We start from the raw sequence: 17,063 nt of genomic DNA, 5'->3' as shown, positions 1-17,063 counted from the left end.
ACTATGTGTAACTGGTGTGTGACTGGTGTGTATCTGGTGTGTAACTGGTGTGTATCTGGTGTGTAACTGGTGTGTAACTGGTGTGTAACTAGTGTGTATCTGGTGTGTAACTGGTGTGTAACTGGTGTGTAACTGGTGTGTAACTGGTGTGTATCTGGTGTGTAACTGGTGTGTAACTGGTGTGTAACTGGTGTGTAACTAGTGTGTATCTGGTGTGTAACTGGTGTGTAACTGGTGTGTAACTGGTGTGTAACTGGTGCAAACATAGTTAAGTCATATGCAACGTGCGTTTTTCATATGGTAAAAAAATATGGTTTTGATAAGTTAGTGTAGAGTTTTTACAAGAGTGTTTCATTTTGCAAAGGAGCTAATGTGTTTTGATAATTGGGTTTGTGGTTGTGCTAATTGTGTGTAGGGTTTTGCTCCTCAGTCAAGCTGTTGTTCGCTGCAAAACATGTTGCATAATTACCTTCTGTTCATCATCACCTGCAGAATAGTTCACTCACTGTCACAATCGTTCAGGCACATAATCCATATTATCCATAGGTTTATACTGTAATATGGATCTCTTGGATCATCGGCTTCATTTTTTCAGGTGCAACTAGAACTTTACTAATCAAGGGGAAGTTTCTCACATTCGATCACCGTCACTCAGTAGTTTTAGTTAGCTGGCAGGTGCTGACAGGTGCTATCCAGGAGTATAAATGATTCTATAAAACATCTAGGGCTTCAGTACAGTTGACAAGTATGAACATGGAAGCACCAAACGAGCAAGGGCAACTGCATGTTCACGGAAGAGGAGGAAGATGAGGAAGAAGAAGAGGACGAGGAGCAAGGGAGCGTGGTGGTGGAGTAGTGGGTGGAGTAGGGGGAAGAGGCCGAAGACAACCAGTACCAGATGAAATTGGGGCTACTCTTGTGGACCATGTGGTCTTCATGGCCTCACAATGACAGAGGCAGGTCGTAGAGTTCAGCCTAATGTGCCACGCTCTACAGTCACGCTCTACAGTCACGCTCTACAGTCACGCTCTACAGTCACGCTCTACAGTCACGCTCTACAGTCACGCTCTACAGTCACGCTCTACTGTGTCCTCGATCATTCAAACATTCCGCAGGGAAAACAGGGATGTGCTCAGTCAACTATTGAATTATTGGTGGTGGAGTTACTAACAGTAGTTTCCAAATGTATTGAACTAAAGTAAAAGTAAAACATCTAAATACAAATAGTAATAGTGTATATTTGTGAACTCTAATGTCTAGGATTGGAAGACAACCTACTGCAGAAGAACAATTTTTAGTGAACAGTAGGAACTGGAAATTGTTAATATTGTCTAGGCCAACAATGCCATTACGCTGCGACAAATCCGGACCACAATCCTGGAGGACAATCCTGGAGGACAATGCTGGCATCTTTGAAAATGTAAATGCTGTCAGCATCTCCACAATTAACAGGGTCCTGATTAAACAGATGACCATGAAGCAATTATACAGAGTTCCATTCGAAAGGAACTCTGAGAAAACGAAGGAGCTGCACTGTCAGTATGAACAGGTAAAGCATTGTGCACTACGCATAGTATATTGTACAGTTGTTATGAGTTGAAAATCATTATGACCTGTTAGCAATGGAGGATAGAGCCCACTTTATTGAACTTGCAGAGAACAAAACATTTCAATGTAATTTGTTGTCTGATTCTACTGCATAACCAATTTATAGTAATATTGTGTTTCCTGTATTGTAGAGAATAATGAGAACCCTCACACCCTGTTTTTTGTTGACGAAGCTGGGTTCAACCTCGCCAAAGGACGACGGCGTGGCCAGAATGCCATCGGCCAGTGGGCAACGGTGGATGTCCCAGGACAGCGCGGGGGCAACATCACAGTGTGTGCTGCAATATCCGAAAATGGAGTAGTCACCCACATTCCAAGTATCAGCCCATACAACACCTCCTGGTGTTCTTAGACCGCCTTTACGTGGATCTTATCCCTCTACATGAGGGGGGTTTGGTAGGGCCTCACTTGCCGACATATGTGATTGTGTGGGACAATGTCAACTTTCACCGTGGCCCGCTCATCGGGGCGTGGTTCGCTGCCCATCAAAGGATGGTGATGGTGCTCCTAGCCCCTTACTCTCCATTTCTAAATCCTATTGAGGAGTTTTTTTCAGCTTGGAGGTGGAGGCTCTACGAGCATCAGAGGTTCCTCCTCCAAGCAATGGATGCTCCTGTGAGGACTTAACGGCTGATCATCGCTGAGAATCTGTGACGTGAGCGTGGGGGCTGAGCAGGAGAGTGAGGACCAAGACTGAAGACTTCCTTTTCTTCTGTATGTTTTGTTACAGTCGTGTCGGCTGTACTTCATTTTAGTTTTGATGTTCTTTTTGTTTGACAGTGTTTTTTGCTGTAACATTTTCTGTTTCTGTTTTGCAATTACAAACTGTAACAATTTCCATGGCATGCGTCCAATACAGTTGGTCGTGTGAAACCTTGTTGGCTCCGCTTGAATTTGTTTCTGTTTGATACACATAGTATTCTGGAAAGATCTACTACAGGAACATTCAGTGTCAAAAGACTAAGCCAAGATTGAAATGTGCACATGAGGGATATTTCTATGGTCCACTGACATACTGACAGACATACAGACATACTGACATACTGACATACAGACATACTGACATACATACAGACATACTGACATACATACAGACATACTGACATACATACAGACACAGACATACTGACATACAGACATACAGACATACAGACATACTGACACTGACATACTGAAATACTGCCATACATACAGACAGACATACAGACATACTGACATACAGCCATACAGACATACTGACATACATACAGACATACTGACATACATACAGACATACTGACATACATACAGACATACTGACATACATACAGACATACTGACATACATACAGACATACTGACATACATACAGACATACTGACATACATACAGACACAGACATACTGACATACAGACATACAGACATACTGACACTGACATACTGAAATACTGCCATACATACAGACAGACATACAGACATACTGACATACAGACATACTGACATACAGCCATACAGACATACTGACATACAGACATACAGACATTGACATACAGACATACTGACACTGACATACAGACATACAGACATTGACATACATACAGACACAGACACAGACATACTGACATACAGACATACTGACATACAGCCATACAGACATACTGACATACAGACACAGACATACTGACATACTGACATACAGACATACTGACATACAGACATACAGACATACTGACATACTGAAATACTGCCATACATACAGACAGACATACAGACATACTGACATACAGACATACAGACATACTGACATACAGCCATACAGACATACTGACATACAGCCATACAGACACTGACATACAGACATACAGACATTGACATACAGACATACTGACATACAAACATACAGACATTGACAGACATACAGACATAGACATACAGACATACTGACATACAGCCATACTGACATACAGCCATACTGACATACAGACACAGCCATACTGACATACTGACATACAGACATACAGACATTGACATACATACAGACACAGACATACAGCCATACTGACATACAGCCATACAGACATACAGACACTGACATACATACAGACACAGACATACAGACATACAGACATACAGACATACTGACATACATACAGACACAGACATACAGACATACTGACATACAGCCATACAGACATACAGACACTGACATACATACAGACACAGACATACAGACATACAGACATACAGACATACTGACATACATACAGACACAGACATACAGACATACAGACATACTGACACTGACATACATACAGACACAGACATACAGACATACAGACACAGACATACAGACATACAGACATACTGACATACAGACATACAGACATACTGACACTGACATACATACAGACACAGACACAGACATACAGACATACTGACACTGACATACATACAGACACAGACATACAGACATACTGACATACTGACACAGACATACAGACATACTGACATACAGACATACAGACATACTGACACTGACATACATACAGACACAGACACAGACATACAGACATACTGACACTGACATACATACAGACACAGACATACAGACATACTGACATACTGACACAGACATACAGACATACAGACATACTGACATACATACAGACATACTGACATACATACAGACATACTGACATACATACAGACACAGACATACTGACATACAGACATACAGACATACTGACACTGACATACTGAAATACTGCCATACATACAGACAGACATACAGACATACTGACATACAGACATACAGACATACTGACATACAGCCATACAGACATACTGACATACAGCCATACAGACATACTGACATACAGACATACAGACATTGACATACAGACATACTGACATACTGACATACAGACATACAGACATACAGACATTGACATACATACAGACACAGACATACAGACATACTGACATACAGACATACTGACATACAGCCATACAGACATACTGACATACAGACACAGACATACTGACATACTGACATACAGCCATACAGACATACTGACATACAGACATACAGACATTGACATACAGACATACAGACATACTGACATACAGCCATACAGACATACTGACATACAGACACAGACATACTGACATACTGACATACAGACATACAGACATTGACATACATACAGACACAGACATACAGCCATACTGACATACTGACATAGACATACAGACATACTGACATACAGACATACAGACATACTGACACTGACATACATACAGACACAGACACAGACATACAGACATACTGACACTGACATACATACAGACACAGACATACAGACATACAGACATACAGACATACTGACACTGACATACATACAGACACAGACATACAGACATAGACATACTGACACTGACATACAGACAGACATACAGACATACTGACACTGACATACATACAGACACAGACATACAGACATGCAGACATACAGACACAGACATACAGACATACAGACATACAGACATACTGACATACAGACATACAGACATACTGACACTGACATACATACAGACACAGACACAGACATACAGACATACTGACACTGACATACATACAGACACAGACATACAGACATACTGACATACAGACATACTGACATACTGACACAGACATACAGACATACAGACATACAGACATACTGACACTGACAGACATACAGACACAGACATACAGACATACTGACACTGACATACATACAGACACAGACATACAGACATACTGACATACTGACACAGACATACAGACATACAGACATACAGACATACAGACATACAGACATACTGACACTGACATACATACAGACATACAGACATACTGACATACAGACATACAGACATACTGACACTGACATACATACAGACATACAGACATACTGACATACTGACACAGACATACAGACATACAGACATACTGACACAGACATACAGACATACAGACATACAGACATACTGACACTGACATACAGACACAGACATACAGACATACTGACATACAGACATACTGACATACAGCCATACAGACATACTGACATACAGACACAGACATACTGACATACTGACATACAGACATACTGACATACAGACATACAGACATACTGACATACAGACATACAGACACTGACATACAGACATACAGACATTGACATACTGACATACTGACATACAGACATACTGACATACAGACATACAGACATTGACATACAGACATACAGACATACTGACAATACAGCCATACAGACATACTGACATACAGACACAGACATACTGACACAGACATACAGACATACAGACATTGACATACATACAGACACAGACATACAGCCATACTGACATACTGACATAGACATACAGACATACTGACATACAGACATACAGACATACTGACACTGACATACATACAGACACAGACACAGACATACAGACATACTGACACTGACATACATACATACACAGACATACAGACATACAGACATACTGACACTGACATACATACAGACACAGACATACAGACATACAGACATACAGACACAGACATACAGACACAGACATACAGACATACTGACACTGACATACATACAGACACAGACACAGACATACAGACATACTGACACTGACATACATACTGACACAGACATACAGACATACTGACATACAGACATACAGACATACTGACACTGACATACATACAGACACAGACATACAGACATACTGACATACTGACACAGACATACAGACATACAGACATACTGACACTGACATACATACAGACAGACATACAGACATACTGACATACTGACAGACATACAGACATACTGACACTGACATACATACAGACACAGACACAGACATAGACATACTGACACTGACATACATACAGACACAGACATACTGACATACTGACACAGACATACAGACATACAGACATACAGACATACTGACACTGACATACAGACACAGACATACAGACACAGACATACAGACATACTGACACTGACATACTGACACAGACATACAGACATACTGACACAGACATACAGACATACAGACATACAGACATACTGACACTGACATACAGACACAGACATACAGACATACAGACATACAGACATACAGACATACTGACACTGACATACTGACACAGACATACAGACATACTGACACAGACATACAGACATACAGACATACAGACATACTGACACTGACATACTGACACTGACATACATACAGACACAGACATACAGACATACAGACATACTGACATACAGACATACAGACATACTGACACTGACATACAGACACAGACATACAGACATACTGACATACTGACACAGACATACAGACATACAGACATACTGACACTGACATACATACAGACACAGACATAGAGACATACTGACATACTGACACAGACATACAGACACAGACATACAGACATACAGACATACAGACATACTGACACTGACATACTGACACAGACATACAGACACAGACATACAGACATACAGACATACAGACATACTGACACTGACATACTGACACAGACATACAGACATACTGACATACTGACACAGACATACAGACATACAGACATACAGACATACTGACACTGACATACTGACACTGACATACATACAGACACAGACATACAGACATACAGACATACTGACATACAGACATACAGACATACTGACACTGACATACAGACACAGACATACAGACATACTGACACAGACATACAGACACACTGACATACTGACATACAGACATACAGACATACTGACACTGACATACATACAGACACAGACATACAGACATACTGACATACTGACACAGACATACAGACATACAGACATACTGACACTGACATACATACAGACACAGACACAGACATAGACATACTGACACTGACATACATACAGACACAGACATACAGACATACAGACATACTGACATACAGACATACTGACATACTGACACTGACATACAGACACAGACATACAGACATACAGACATACAGACTGTAGGATATGCAGATGTCCTCCCCCTGTTGCCATGGTGACAGGAATGCAAGCTAAAGTGTTATCACCTATCCTTGTGGAGTTTTACGGCCCTCAGAAGGAAGAGGATGTAATAGTGACAGAGACGCTCTGAACTTTGAAAATAACTTTTCATCCAATGACTCCTTTTGGATTACAGAGAGTAACGATGTCTCCCAGACAAACGCTAAAACGCTGAAAGACTTTGCGGTTTTAGTGGTTTTAATAGACAGATTCCAAAAATGTGTCCACCAGATGACTTTACATGTACATATTGTGATATCGTGTTTAACATGTCATTTTAACTGTTTCATAACTTGTTTTGAGGACAATTTTACCTTTTCTGTATCTCGTCTCCTTATCAGCTCTGACCCCAGTGTGCATGCTGATTGGCTGAAGCCACGGTGCCAAAACCCCCGCGGGGAAAGACAAAAGGAAAGAGCAGAGAGTTACAGACCAGTACCATCCGAGCTCCAGAGCGAGTTCCATCCGAGTTTCTTTCGAAGCTCGACCCTCCATCCAGGGTCCCACCAGCAAGGTCCATGAGGCCTTGGGAGCAGGCCTCGGGCCTAGTTAGCGTGAGCGATACTACGCTACGGGACAAATACTTTTCCAAGAGAAGCTAATGTTCCCTCCCGGAACTAAGAAACCTGTGCCCGTTTTTTTAAAAACGTGATTGATGCTGCATCACGCAAAATCAATCAAGGACCTTTTGCAACTTTAAGTCCACAGCCTTTTAGACCAGCCACATCTGTGGAGCAGCACAACGGCCTTTTCATTCAGGAACGCCTCAGAGCCAAGGAGAATGCAGATCGCAGAACCTGATCCAGTCCTTCTTTGGCCAGACAACGTCAGAGCCGAGCTCCAGCGCAGGGCCTTGGACCCCACGCAGGCCCTTGGACCCCAAGCAGGCCCTTGGACCCCAAGCAGGCCCGTCTCAGGATCACAGCTTCTGGTTCCGTTCGTATGATGCACTTCACAGGCTGAATTTCATCTTAGAGTTAACTCTAACACACACATAGATAGATCTAGAACCATCATGTCTAGTGTTTTCCATCTGTTATCGACTCATTTGCATATTCCTAATTCATATTTATCTGTTTAATTATTTGGTCATTAAATCTTCATAACCCACATTTGGTTAAGTGTTCCTTCATTTCCAGAAAAGGGGTCAATGTCATGGTTACGTTCTCAAACCTTTAGATCAACAAGCAAATTAATTTCTAATTAATTAATTAATCTAGATATCAGATTTTAGAGTTGTTAAATTGCAGATTATCCGGCCGGTGCCCCATTCTACTCTTAAAAATATGATTCAGACTTACCCACACTTGGGCAGTGTGCCGTGTTTGAATTCTTGAACAATTCTTTAATCAATATCAAACCTGAATGCCCCGCCCCCTTTACAAGTGGGTGAACATTCATAACCTTACAGTACTTGTACTAGTACTTGTACTAGTATGTTACCCTACAAGACATACAGACACACACACATACTGACATACTGACAAAACATCTAAACCTTTTGACCTGCAGTGCTTAAACAACCCAAATGGACTTTTCATTTTGGTATGTAAGTTTGTTTGAAATGATGAGTCTGTTTTGGGAGAGATATGACCTTTTGCATGTGCCATAGTGTTTTGATAAAACATCTAGGTTATTTTGGCAAATATATTTCAAGTCCTTTTCTTTTCGGGAAGGAACTTTTCATTTTGGGGGCACTGACTATTTTTATGAGAAAATTATTTGGTTTTGAAGCATTAGGTAACTGTTTTGGGTGAGATATGACCTTTTGAAGGTGATCTATGTAGTTGTGCTGAACATAGAGGCACTAAGAGCTTTGAGAATGTAATTTAGGTTTCGTGAAATTGCCCAAAGCAATGGATAAAAACTGTAACAAATTCAAAAAGGACTGACACCAGGTCTGCTTCACCAAAGTCACAGCGTTGGTTTAAATCCTATTGGAACTGTTAATCTGAGGAATTGAATTAAATATTTGAAATATACTTTCCTCCTCCTCTTCCTCCTCCTTCTCCATCACCATGACAACAGCAGTCTCAGTGCTGTGATGAGGTCTAAAACCTGACTGAAAAACAACTAATGAGTTGTTTATTAAGAGGAAATATGTGACTGTTGTAAACCACCTTTTCAAGGACTTTGCCCCAAAATGGCAGATTAGAGATGGGCCGGTCATGACTCAGTACTGCAGCAGCAAGACTGCTCTTCTTTAGGAGAGGCTTTATGACCGCAGTTTTCAAAGACATTGGGAATGTTCCAGATTGAAGCGACATGTTAACTATGTGAGTGATGGTGCTAACAAACTGTTCAGCACAGACTTTAGAAATCTAGAGGTAACACATGGAGGCAGCTGTAGATGAACTCAGACTGGTGATGATCTCATGGACAGTTTTTTCACCAAGTGTCTCTGTGGTTTTAGGGTTATTTGCCCTGGACTTTGTCATTGAAAAATAATTACATTTCTAACCCCAAGCAGTTGTTCGATGAGTGGAATAAAACAATCTCACGATTTATATGGCATGGTAAAAAACCTCGAATCCGCTTCAGGACCGTACAATTACCAAAAGAAAAAAAGGAGGTTGGTGCCTGCCTGAAGAGTTAATTTAATTCAACTCAAATCAGGAGAGCAATGTTGTTCTGGTGTGACCCGGAGTATGAGGCACAATGGAAAAACATGGACTGTAGTGTTGTGCCGGGGGTTCCTGTGCAGGCCATACACGCCCACCCCTCCCTTGGAGCGTTACCATTTTGCACTTTTTGCCTGTGAGCAGCGTGAGACATTTCGCGGGAGCAGCGTGATTCAGCCCGGCCCGGACCGGGCTGAACGCTTATTTGAACGAGCCGAAAAACGACTTAGTCCAGCGAGTATAGTGTACTCTGGATTTCAAGCTCCGTTTTTTTCTAAGTCCCACAGAGGTATATGGTACTCTGGACTGGGAGTCATTTCACCTCCAGCCCCCAGTGGAGTGCTTTTCTGGGGGTAAAAGGTGCTGGGGAATTGTGTCATTTTAACCCTTTTTCTCCCCTTTTGCTCAGATGTCAAAGCAGGGGCCCTGATTACAAGTTCTGACCAAATGAAGACAACCACGGTATTTATTATGTATTTGTTTTATTTGGCCAACTTATACATCCATCATTGGTGCCAGGCAGGTTGTGGAGAAAGCAGTGAAGAAAGGAGAGAGCCATCACAGAAAAGATGTCCATCCAGGGTCAAGGTACCCTGCACTTTTACATATCCAAATGACAGCATTTAAAGTTTTTTAGCGTATGGTATCTCTCGTTGCATGGAACCGCACAGAGGCCAACGCCACACTGACGGCACCTGTACTTTGTTTGCCGCCTGCCTTTGGTACGAGAGCGGTCAGAGCACACGGCGCAGTCTGGACGTCCCTCTGCTTGACAAAGCCAATGACGCTCTGTGAGTCTCTGTGGCATTTCACCCTCCGGTCTTGAGCGCCTCTCTTGTTTTTTGGAGTGATCAGCCAGTAATGCATCAATAATCTTCTGAATGTAAACCTTTAAAGGTTTGTGTGGGCCTGGAGTGGATTTGGTGTATATGATGTGTGAGTTGACAATACTTATGCTTATAATGGCATTGAATATGCGATGATACCATTTCCGGGACCTGTGTGGAAAGAGGTATGTCTTCATCCTCTGGTCAGCAGTGTCCACTCCACCCATGTAGGCGTTGTACTGGTCGACACATACAGGTCTTTTGATGTCACGGAAGCCAGTGTCATCTGTCTTGGATCGGATCCTCCTCTGAACACAATCATTTCCATGGACTGTGGACAACATGGTGAGACGTTTAGTATCGTGCCAAGCACAAGCCAGGAGTTTTCCCTTTCTGCAAAAAACTGGGTCATCTCCTTTTTTCAGCTGTAAGACACTTTTACCAAGGCATTTTGGCATCCCCAACCTGGTAATCCTTACCGTCCCACACAGTCCAGTTTCCAAATCTGCTAATTCATGTAAATCTCGTGTCCTTTGCCCGTAAAGGGAGAAACCAACTCACGGACAACTGCGTGTGTTGCACTGATGTTGCTTGCATTATTTTTGTACTGTCCAGTGTGCATTGACCAGCGCAAAACATACCCTGAACAGCTTTCACTCAGGGCATACACTCTATAGCCATATTTATATTCCTGTGCTGGGCGAGGTGAGGCCTGGGTTGGGCCAATGTATCGGAAGGAGTGAGGTCGAGCTAATCCATAGAAAGGTAAGGAACGCGTGTGTATTCGAGCGAGGGCTTCCGCCTTCATAGAGCGTGTGCACGACGTCATGAACGCAGGTGTAAGTGATCTGGATGATTAAATAGCGTAGCCACAGGAAGGGGCGTGGTCCTGCTCCCGAACTTAAGATAACAAACTTATCTTCATGAAGCTCAGATATAAATGCAGCGCTTGAACGTCTCTCTTGACATGTCAACAATCTAGCTGAATGATTTAAAAGAGGAGGCATATATAGGTTATCCTGGGATGATTAGGGAATGAGAGGCAGCTGTTGAGAGCAGGAAAACATGAGAGGAAGCAAAAGATGGACCGGATCGAGCTGAAAAATGGAACTGGACTGAGGATAAAAAAAAGGGCAAAGGCAGAACGGTGACAGACGGTAGAAAAGCACTATATAAATGTGAGCCTTTATTTACTATTTAGGCAAGGCAAGTTTATTTGTAGAGCACATTTCATACAGAAGGCAATTCAAAGTGCTTCACACAACAGGAAAAATTCATTAAAATCACAAATTAAATGACAGAATTGAGTCTGTAAAACAGTACATATTAGGGCATTGGCTACAGATACAACACTACACAAGTATGTGCAGTGCACTCCACAGTAAATTCAAGCATGAATACATTTAGTACACACTGGCCCTAACCCTAAACCTTCAACTGATTTCCTCATACCTTTGTACAGTGGACAGAAATAAACTATTTGTTGCTATTTTACCTGGTTTAAACACATCAAGCTGTAGTCATGACTGAGCAAAGTGACTGTAACTGGAAAAATGTGGACCCACCCAACATTCTTTATGATGTGTAGTCCAAAGGCGTGCGGGAGTCCACTCTCAAGTTTCAGTCTCCTGCTGAGAAGGCTTTAACCAGCAGCTTTACACTTTCATGAACCTAGACAGACTTTATTCAGTATCCCCAAGTGTTTTTCCCACAATCCATAAAGAGTTGGAGACACATATTCCTTCCCATTTATTTGGGGGGAGCTTTGAGACTTCTCTTCTCACAGTGATTTATCTTCATGATTCCTTTCACAAAGTCGTCAGGGATGTTCTCAAGCTGGGTCAGAAGGGTGCACATCCGACTCTCGATGTTTGCCACCATCTCCAGCGTGCTGAGGCGGTGCTGCGACCTGCCCATGCACTGAGAGTATGTCTTAGACACTTTTTCCCCCAGAGCATTGAACATAATGTCCTTGTTAGTTGATTTTAGCGAGTCATAGAGGAGGATTCTCTGTTTTAGCTTTGTTATACTTGTCTTTATTACATCAACTCTCTTGCTCAGATCAACATTCTGCAAATCAACTTTTTCTTCCTCCTCCTTTGTCTTGGCTGAAGTGGTTTCTATGCACTGGTTGAGCTCCTTCAGTGTGTCGTCCACTTCGGCAGTGTTTTGAATCAGAGACACGTTTTGTTGCATCAGCTCCGTCATCATCTTTGAGAAGTCCTCTGGTGTGGGTGTAAAAAGTGCAGGGTAATCTTCAACTGAATTTGGGGATTTCTCTGTCTCTTTTCCTTTAGGCGTCTGCTGCGTTTCCTGCCACTCAACTGGAGACATTTTGAACACCATGTCTTTGCAGTGGGTGTAATGACTCAGAACGCCCTCGATGTGCTCAAGGTCACGCTCGGTGCTCTTGCTTTCTTCAATCAAAGCCTCATTCAGCACGTCCACCTCCAGCTCTATGCCCTGTGCCTGTTGAAACCCGGCTAAAGCATTTTCAGCCCGTCTCTTGTTTCCACAGAGGTAATTGTCGTGGCACTTCTGATCCGCCTCTAGATTTTTGCGAAGCTGAACCAGTTGACACTCTTCTCTGCAAATTAAGCTGTTTATCTTTTTTATTTGTGATCTGGTGTCTTCTCTGGTCACCTCAAGCCAGACCTTCTCCCTTTGAAAAGCAACAGTGCCATGTCTCTTCTCTTTTTTCACTTGTGCCTCCTTTTTCAATGACACCCATTGATCTTTTATGGTCTTTAGTTGAATGTCTTGTATTTCTGGTTCATCCACTGCAACCTCAGCTTCAGAGTTTTTAATGAACAAATCCTGCAAATTACCAGAGAGCAGGGCCACTGGGTCAAAGGTGTTCTCCTCCAGATGAATGTCCATATTGACAATAATTTGCGTGATAAAGTCAATAATGCATGTGGTGCTAAACCTACTCACGTCTCCTTCTTCTTCTTTGGTGTTTTATGGCGGTTGGTATACAAGTGTTACCTTACAGCTCGACTTTATTCTTTAGACTTTATTCTAGAGCTTCCAGCGAGTTCCCTTCTTCTTCTTCTTCTTCTTCTTCTTCTTCTTCTTCTTCTTCTTCTTCTTCTTCTTCTTCTTCTTCTTCTTCTTTGGTATTTTATGGCGGTTGGTATCCAAGTGTTACATTAACGCCAGACTTTGTTCTTAGACTTTATTTTTCGACTTCATCTTTGGACTTCACTCTTTAGACTTTTCTTCAGACTTTATTCTTCAGACTTTATTCTTCAGATTTTATTCTTCAGACTTTATTCTTTAAACTTTATTCTTTGTTTTGTGGCGGTTGGTATCCAAGTGTTACATTACCGCCAGACTTTATTCTTTAGACTTTATTATTTTCTATAGACTTCATTCTCACTGGCGACTTTAGGCGGCTGGTATCCAAGTATCGCCACCTTCTTTTTTATCATCATTATGACATCATCATTTTAATGATGATGTCATCAAGAAACAACACAACAAATCATTGAATCTGGTCGTGATGGCTACACAATATTCTAGAATGCCTAACATTTAAATAGTTTAGAGCTCTTCTAGAATGTGAAGTGAACGCAATATCCTTTGGCCCGTCTGTGTCGGAGCGTTCTGGCAGTGAGATACAGGATGGAGCTGCAAATATCGTGAAACTGTGCTGCTTAAACTAAAAAGAGAACTGAAAGGATCAGGATCATTGCTAAAGCTGCAGGAAGATTCCCCTGAACAAAAGAGATTGAATGGCAGAAATAGAAAACAGGCTAAAGGCGCTAAACTGGAGTCAGAGTAAAGGAAGTTTACTTTTGGAGAATCAGAATGATCAGAGTAAAGAAATGGAGGAGGGGGCGTCGCTGGTCTGTCCACTGCAGATGCACAACGACGACAACGGAAAATCACAAATACAGTGAGTGGATTCTGGCCGCCGTGGAGCGCTGAGAAGAAGAAGAAGAAGAAGAAGAAGAAGAAGAAGAAGAAGAAGAAGAAGAAGAAGAAGAAGAAGAAGAAGAAGAAGAAGAAGAAGAAGAAGAAGTGACTTTTCTTCCTGTCTTCGTCGAAGGAGGAAGAAAAGATGCTTTGAAAGAGGAGTTAAAGAGGATCAACAGTGACGCACGCAGCATAGTGGAAAGAAGGTGCTATTGCACCTTTTTCTTTTATCAGAGACCCACAGCAACAGTGGCGCAGGGCATAGTGGATGGAATGCGTTACTAATCTTTTATTAACCCTCTTATACTGAGGGCCTATTTTAAAATAAATAAATAAACTAAATTGATCCTATCCAAGACTGAAGCTGTTTCTGAACCCTCTGGATTTACTCTTAGTATAAGTTCTGCACCTTTGTACAGCACAGGGGGCATTGTGGTGCTTTTTATGAATAAAACTTGACTTACTAAACATTTATTCTTTTTTTTTTTACAGGTATTATGTCTAAACACTGCGTGGGATAAACAGTATGCATATGTTCTACAGCAATGAAATGCTGTAAATAAAGTTCCAAACTGTATTTTGATCCTGTTCTTTCGTACAGTTAAGTTATTTCAGTCCTTTTAGAGAAGGTGAGAGCCTTGTCTTTTTGTCTGTGTGATTTGAATGCATTTTCCTGCTGTGAAGCACTTTGCATTGCCTTGTGTATGAAATGTGCTCTACAAATAAACTTAACTTGCCTCTTTTTGACTTATTCATTGTTGCACCGAATCACCAAGACAAGTTTGTGAATTCTGTTCATAGACAATGGCAAAAAACCCTTTCTGATTCTGAATATGCTCATTAACGTTTGAACAATGTTGATCTGAATGAGTTCAAGCATTTAATAAAGCTCAACAGACTGACTTATCCGTCTGTTTTGTTTCGCTTAATGCGCTTTATAATCTAGTGCGCCTTTCTATGTGAAAAATACGATAACGTCTAACACTTGCTGCTCATAGTTTCACGTCTCTAACTATAGAATTTCCAATTACATTCATCGGCGTGTGATCGCTGAGGGGAGCAAACCTGTTGTAGACGGGAAGCTCACGGTGCAGTACAGGCCGGCGTTTAGCACCTCGTTCCCTCCAAACTGTCACAAATTGGTCCCTATTCTGTCCCTGGTCTAGTCCCGGCTGCACAAGAGGCACTGAGGGGCTAGTCTTAGCTAATGACGCTATAAACCTGACGCTACACTCTGGCTATAGCTAGACTTTAGCTCCTCTAAACAGCGGATCCGCGCTTCTAACTCCGTAACCCTGGCAACCAAAGCTACCACTACACTTCACGCACCTGTCGTCAGGGAAGGAGCCAGGGCTCGGACTCGACATATGACAGCTCAAACAGGTAAAGGAAGATTCAGCCATGACGCTAGTGGCTACGCTAGGCTAGACTGGCCTGTTTTTTATGTTTCAAAAGTGTCAGGTACAGCCCCTTTAAGTAGCAAAATGGAGTACTACTTCTACCACTGGTAGGAAAGTAGATTGAGAGAAAGTCCCAGACACAGTGACTGTCACTACTGAGGCTTTTCTCTTCAGGTAAAAGACCACACAGAAGACACGGCAGACAAAAGATTTGTCATTAACTTTTAATATTTTTATTTGTTTTTTACATTTCACTTTTTTTTTAAACTGAATTGACATTTTCAGCTATTTTGTGACTTTTTCGAACAATATTTTTTTCCGAATCCTTTAGGTAAAGGAGAAGCTCTGCATTCACAGTCAAACCTGTATGTTTTAAGTCTCTTTTTCACAAATGCTGCAGAATTATTACATCTGTACCATTTTCTTCTTTTCAAAAACAGACAAAGGCAATTAATAAACATTCCATTGAAATCTATTTTTATTATGACTTATTTTTTATTTAATAATCTTTTAGTTTAACTGGTGAAAAATGATCTCCAGCATCAGTCTTAAACATTGCGTTGG

General features: G+C 41.6%; 1 protein-coding gene across 1 annotated transcript; it reads right to left on the bottom strand.

Annotated features, from left to right (window-relative positions):
- Positions 1-12,927: 12,927 nt before the first annotated feature.
- Positions 12,928-14,058, bottom strand: cfap100 (cilia and flagella associated protein 100). The gene has a single exon (XM_072442302.1). It carries the CDS (start codon positions 14,056-14,058, stop codon positions 12,928-12,930), a length of 1,131 nt encoding a protein of 376 aa, XP_072298403.1.
- Between the last annotated feature and the right edge of the window lie 3,005 nt (positions 14,059-17,063).

This window comes from Eucyclogobius newberryi, unplaced genomic scaffold (genome assembly GCF_026437365.1).
Source record: "Eucyclogobius newberryi isolate DKJ021-1_F unplaced genomic scaffold, fEucNew1.0.hap1 SCAF_13, whole genome shotgun sequence".
Lineage (NCBI taxonomy): Eukaryota > Metazoa > Chordata > Actinopteri > Gobiiformes > Gobiidae > Eucyclogobius > Eucyclogobius newberryi.
This window is presented reverse-complemented; position numbering and strand designations above follow the sequence as displayed.

Coding starts and splice junctions, on each gene's coding strand:
- cfap100 (XM_072442302.1), bottom strand. CDS start 14,058: ATGGACATTCATCTGGAGGAGAACACCTTTGACCCAGTGGCCCTGCTC.